This window comes from Octodon degus, unplaced genomic scaffold, assembly GCF_000260255.1.
Source record: "Octodon degus isolate 3935 unplaced genomic scaffold, OctDeg1.0 scaffold00005, whole genome shotgun sequence".
NCBI classification, from domain to species: Eukaryota; Metazoa; Chordata; class Mammalia; order Rodentia; family Octodontidae; genus Octodon; species Octodon degus.
The window spans coordinates 12,469,308-12,475,825 of record NW_004524581.1 but is presented as its reverse complement, the minus strand read 5'-3'; the positions used below and the strand labels follow the sequence as shown (position 1 = coordinate 12,475,825).

Sequence of the window (6,518 nt, the reverse complement as noted above, 5' to 3'; positions counted from 1 at the left end):
GTGCTGGGGGATTGAACCGCGGTCCCTGATGCCTTGCCAAGCTTGTTCTAAGTAGGTGCTTTAGACCACTGAGCCATCTCTCCAGCCCCCATCTAAACTTTTTTAAATGAAGCATAAAATATACAAATCTTAAGTGTTCAGTCAGTAAAATAAAGAACTTTTCAAATAGTAGTTCTATTGGACATAATTACATACCAAAAATTTTCTTTAAGGTCTACAGTAGTACAGTTTTTAGTACAATTACAAAATTATGCAGCCATCAGCACTGTCTACTGCCACATTATTTTCGTCACCTCACAAACCCTGAACTCATTAATGATTGTTCCCTTCTTTTCAGCCCCTGAATCTACTTTCTGTCTATGGATTTGCCTATCTGGATATTTCATACATTGATACTAGTTTAAATTTGATTTGATATTTAAGATAACTAATATATCTGTTATTAGGAAAAATGGTTATTTCATGTGATCGTTTCCTCCTAAAATGAATAAAATACTATCTATAAACAGCAAGAAGGGTCGGGAGATCCCTCAGTAGAATAAGCGCTTCCGTGGCAAGCGCAAGGGCCTGAGTTCAATCCCTGCTTCTGCAAAATAAATAAACAAATAAACAATAAATAAAATAACCCTAAACAGCAAGAAGATACCCATACTATATTTTGCCTGTGAAAGTAAAAACAGTGGCAGTACAGTCAGCCCTCAGGATCCATGGGGTCCATTTGAGGGCCTCCCCTTTTATCAAAACCCACAGATTCTCAAGTCCCTTATATAAAATGGCATAGTAAAATTAAAACAATACTGAGATTCTGTCACACTCCAGAGTGGCTTTTATCAAGGAATCAACCAGTAACAAATGCTGGAGGGGCTTTGGGGAGAAGAACCCTTCTCCACTGTTGGTGGGCGTGTAGACTGGTGCAACCACTATGGAAACCAGTGTGAAGATTCCTCAGAAAACTAGGATTGGAGTTCCCGTTTGACCCAGCAATTCCCCTTTTGGGTATCTTCCCCAAACAAAAGTATACCACAAGATATATGCACACCCATGTTTATAGTAGCACAGTTTGTAATATGTAAATCTTGGAAACAACCCAAATATTCATCAACTGACGAATGGATAAAAAAGATGTGCTTTTTTTTTTTTTTAATGGAATGGAATGGAGCTCTGCCATTAGGATAAATTTGAGACATTTATAGCTAAATGGATGGATTTTTTTGAGACCATATTCTTAAGTGAAATTAATTGAACATACATATATAAATATTCACACTGTCTCTGGCGGGAGAAGTTGAAAATATAAATAAAAACCAAAATGTGTAACAAATTGTGAAATATGAAATTATTCAAAAAGAAAGAGGAGTTAGGGAAGCAGGAGGGGAAAAGGAAGGAATGGAAAAGAAGAAAAATGAGAAATGGATAAAAATGAAACAGCTTTATAAATAAGGGGAAGAAAGTGTAAAGAAAGAGGTAAAGGGGAAAAAAGGAATTAAGATATATCAGGTATGAGTGTGAATTCCCTATGATGAATGTGGTTACTATGTATATCTAAATTGTACTAATAAACTTGATTTTAATTTTTTTTTAAGTACTATTTCTTTTTTTTTTTTTTTCTTTTGTAGAACCGGGCATTAGAACTCAGGCTCCTGTGCTTGCCAGGCAAGCACTTATTCCACTGAGCCACTCCCCAGCCCCTTAATTTTTTAAATAGCATGACATTTGTATATGATCTCTGCATATCCTCTATATTTCATCTCTGGATTATTTTAATACAGTATGTGTGCTATGTAAATAGCTGTTATACCATATTACTAGAGGATAATTACAAGAAAATACATGTGTTGTGTTTTCCCCAAATATTGTCAATCTACAGTTGAATCCAAGAACGCAGCGCTAACAATGCAGCGAGCCCAGGATAGAATCAGCCATGCGGCAGAGTTTCTGTTTGCGGGTCTACTGTCACTAACTCATACCACACTCCTATCCAGCCCTTCCTCTTATTTCTACAGTGATGTTGGCTGAAAAGAGCTGAGGAACAGGAAGTGTTGCACACTGATTTAAGAAAGCATTGGATGCAAATGTTTCTTTTTATTGCATAAGGCAATACTTTAATGTTCATAATTTAAAAGGTCTTGGGTAAATCCAGCCTTATAATTTTTTTTTTTTATAAACACTTTGTTGGTTTTTTTTTTAATTTTATTTACTTATTTATTTTGTGTGGCCAGCTCAGCCCACCAGGGGACGGGGTTGGCTGGCATGTGGTGCTGGGGGATTGAACTGCGGTCCCTGTGCTTTGCTAAGCTTGTTCTAAGTAGGTGCGTTAGACCACTGAGCCATCTCACCAGCCCCCTTATAATTTGTTTTGAAGGTACATTTCACATGTTAAGAATCCTATCCCAACTTGATTTTAACAAAAGTTTTCCCACAATGTACTTTTTGTATATTAAGTTTATCTTCATTGAGAATTTTTTTTTTAATTTTTTTTTAATTGTTTTATTTATTTGAGAGAGAGAGACAGAGAGAGACAGAGAGAGTGTGTGTGGTGTGTGTGTGGCCAGCTCAGCCCACCAGCGGGCGGGGCTGGCTGGCATGTGGTGCTGGGGGATCGAACCGCGGTCCCTGGGTTTGCCAAGCTTGTTCCAAGTTGGTGCTTTAGACCACTGAGCCATCTCTCCAGCCCTTCATTGAGAATTAAATGTTGGATAAAGGGAAGTAAAAAATCAGACAGTTGGGTTGTTATTCCCATTACAAGGTTAATGGACCTAGGGCAGGCTCCCTGTGGTAACAAATATATTTAATATATTTGTTTTTGCCAGTCTGCCTCATCATCTCAGCTGGGTTCTGCTTATCCAAATGTAACACTTTTATCATCCAGTGCCACATGTATGTCCTCTCAGCCCTGTGTGAGCTCACCTGCCAGTACAACAACCCTGCCTTTTGTTTACAGATACCCTTAGAGTTCTGTGGCAGTGCCCTCTTACCACTCATGCTGGGAAAACAAACTGCAGTGTAACAACTTCTGCTGGTCACTTATTTTGCTTTCCGAAAAACACATTAATCAAAAAGCAAATAGTTACTCCACGGTAAGTCTGAGAAATTCATAGCCAGGCACCCTGCACCCCTCTTCTATCAGTATTTTCAGACCAGGGATGTGTACACATATGCTCACAAACACACCCCCAGAGATGGAAATGATTGGGAGACAGTAATACACATGGACCCTGAACTGTTTTCTTCTGACTGCAAGATATGAAGAAATCTCAGGCCCTCTTTTTCCTGAATGTGTTTTCCTTCTGAAAGCAGAGTTCACCCCAGGTAAAGGCAGGCTGCCAACTTAACAGGACAGTCGAGTCCTAGCACATACTATCCCTCAAGGATTCTAGTTGAAGGCACTTTTATTTCCCCAAAGCAGTGATGGTTTTCTGGTAATGAAGATAGCGGTGAACTTTTGGGATCAAAAAGAGATTCTCTGCTTAAACTTTTCTAATTTTGGCATTTCTTTTGCTTAGTACTGTGGGGTTCTAGTATGTGAAAAACCTTAAGATTTCTGAAGCTCACACCTTTTAATCATAAATTGGAGCCTAGAACCATCTTCCCTGCTATTTTTTTAAATTTATATATTTATCACTCTCATTTTGCTTTCCAAAAAACACATTTTTTTTTTTTTTTTTTGCCACAAGTCACATGTGAACTTTTTTTTTTTGTATTTTAGGGAAGGTTTTATAGGGTGTTCAGGGTCTCACTACTACATCAGTGTCATAGTGATCCACCTGTGTACAGCCTCCCAAGAGCTGGGATTACAGGTGCATGCCACCACACCCGGTCTCAATTGCCCTCTCAGTGTGCCCCAGGGGTGGGGCCAGCAGGGCAGGCCCGGGGATAGACCCTCTTGCCTCTGTGCCTGCTTGCAGGCGCTTTAATCCGCTGAGCTATTTGAGCTTTTGTTAAAACCAAGCTGGGATGGGATTCTTAACATGTGAACCCTGTACCAAAAAACCCATGTATTTTGTCTCCTTATGCAGCTCGGACTCATTTTCAGCCTCCCCAGCGCTGGGATTACAGGTGTGCGCCATCACGCCAGGGCGGGGCTGGCATGTCCCAGCTATTTTTAACTAGACTTGTAAGAGTATTGCTTCTGCACATTCAGGGGTCACAGACTTAGAATCTAGAATCTAGATGTAAACATTTTATTTTATTTTACTTTATTTTGCCATACGGGATCAAACTGACCTTGTGCTTGCCAGGCAGGCACTTAAGCTGCTGAGCTATTTCTTGAGATAGATGTAAACATTTTATTGTTGCACCAAAAGAAATTGTTCTTGCTCTACCCCCAATTCTTTTCTTTTTTTTTTTTTTTTAAAGACAGCTGTGTAGTCTTGCTATGTAGTCCACAGACTGACCTTGAACTCAAGCAGGCCTCCTGACTCAGCATCCAGAGTGCTGAGACTACAAGTATGCACCACCATGTCCAGCTCTACCCCCAGTTCTTTCCAGAATTTCTTTGATTCATAGGGCAGAAAAAGTACATTTGAGCAAAAGTATGGAGATTTATTTTCCCTAAATAAACACCTCCCTTATGAGAAAGTACACAAGGCATATATGAATGATGAATTTTAACTTTATCCCATAGGTTCAAGAAATGTTTTCTGATCTTTAATTGATGTTAATCAAAACTTTCTGGGTGTGCAAATGTCAGTGACTGTTTTATGTTTAGGAAGCAAGTACGATAAAATGATGTTCTTTCCTCTGGGTCACAAACTGAGTAACAGAGCTGAGAACATACAAAATAGTCTTAAATCATTTTGAGTCCCACTGGGATTCCTCTACCTTGACAGAACTTTACTGCCAGCGAAAACCTTAGCTCTCACTTTTCTCATCCCTTCAAGTGACTTAAAGAAATATAACTTTTATTTAAAAGTACAATATACATGTAGGCATGATGGCATATGACTATATTCCTAGCTACTTAGGAGGTGGAGGTAGTGGAATCACAAGTTCAAGGCCAGCCTGGGCAATTCTGTTAGACCTTATCTCAAAATAAAACAAAAGGGCCGGAGTTATAGCTCAGTGGTAGGAGTGTTCCTGGGTTCAATCCCTTGTACCACTAAAAAATAAATAATTTTAAAATGTTACTGTATGCTATTTCTCAATTTTCTGTCAGTGGCAGATAAGAAGTAACTAAGTAGACTTTATATTTGCTACATATTTTAAGCAGTGGGAAAAGGTTTTAACCAGAAATGCCCAGGTCATATTTTTGCTGTTAGTGTAAATGTAACATTAATAAGCCATAGCTGATATTTGCTAAGATTTGAAGAAAATGATCGATCATGGAACCACATTTAAACTAATCTTCACCCTTGTGTCTGACTTTATTAATTTTTTTCTCTCACATTGTTTTCATTTTATTTTATTTTATTTTATTGTGGTACTGGGGATCAAAAGGGACCTTATGCTTGCCAGGCAGGTGCTTATGCTGCTGAACGATCTCCCTGGCCCTTTAAAACACAGCATATTGTAATGTTGTTTAGATAGTCACTGGAGTGAAGTTCAAGCAGTTCTCCTACCTCAGCCTCCCAAGTGGTAGAGACAATATGTTCATGCTACCATGTGTGGCTTACGCTGGCGTGTGTGTGTGTGTGTGTGTGTGTGTGTGTGTGTGTGTGTGTTTGGTACAGGGTTTCCCTACATGGCTCAGACTCATAGTGATCCCCCTGTTTTCAGCCTCCCCGGCACTGGGATTACAGGCATGTGTCACCATACCCGGACTCGGTGGCCAATGTTCTTCAGTGATATCCAGGAGAGATCTTGATGGTTGGAGCTAAGCAGGCAGGGAAGCACATGTCTGCTTTTCCACCCATTCCTGAATCAGTTGGTGGGCAATGGCTAACTTGGGGGGCAACAAGAATGGGAAAGCCTCATTCTGTTGCTGAATATAGGTGCCCTTTTTCCTCAGTGCTGTGGCTATCTCATCATAACTAAACCAAGCAGCTGCCTCTAGTTCCCTCAAGTTCACCTGGATCTGAAAGATAAAGAATCAAAGAATGTATAATTAGAAACTATAAAACATAAAACACTACGGTCAAAGGTAAGAAAGTTGTTATATCTAGGGGCAGGGAGATAGCTCAGCAGTATAAGTGCCTGCCTGGTAAGTGCATGGTCCTGAGTTCAATCCCCGGTACTACCAAAAAAAAAAAGTTGTTAGAGGCCCAGCAGTTTTGGAAAATAACACCTGGACTTTCCAGGCAAGGTGAAAATTAGTTCTAGATATATTCCAGAAACAAAAGAAGTATAACCAAGAAATGAGATTCTTTTTTTGTGTGTGTGAAACCAGGGATTGAACTCAGGCCCTTGAATGTGCCAAGAAAGTGCTTAAATGCATTTTTTTACATAGGGAAAAAAGATAGATATATAAAAAGTCTTGGGAGCATAAAATTAGAGGTGTAGCTCAGTAGTACAGCATGGGTTTAGCAATAAATGAAGCCCAAGTTCATTCTCCCAAGACACACACACACACACACACACAC

At 39.5% G+C, this 6,518-nt stretch overlaps 1 protein-coding gene across 6 annotated transcripts in view; it reads right to left on the bottom strand.

The window, feature by feature from the left end:
• Positions 1 to 6,518, bottom strand: part of Nudt13 (nudix hydrolase 13) — a 52,623-nt gene that overhangs the window by 15,408 nt on the left and 30,697 nt on the right. For 4 of the 6 annotated variants that reach the window (XM_004623998.3, XM_023718642.1, XM_023718633.1 and 1 more), the window contains one exon: positions 5,690 to 6,013. The exons of 1 other annotated variant lie outside the window; for it this stretch is intronic. In XM_004623998.3, the coding sequence (XP_004624055.1) occupies positions 5,813 to 6,013 (201 nt within the window). In that variant the 3' untranslated portion in view covers positions 5,690 to 5,812. Of the gene's footprint in view, positions 1 to 354; positions 587 to 5,689; positions 6,014 to 6,518 lie in introns of those variants that run through there. One more of the 6 variants, XM_023718637.1, reaches the window with a different exon arrangement.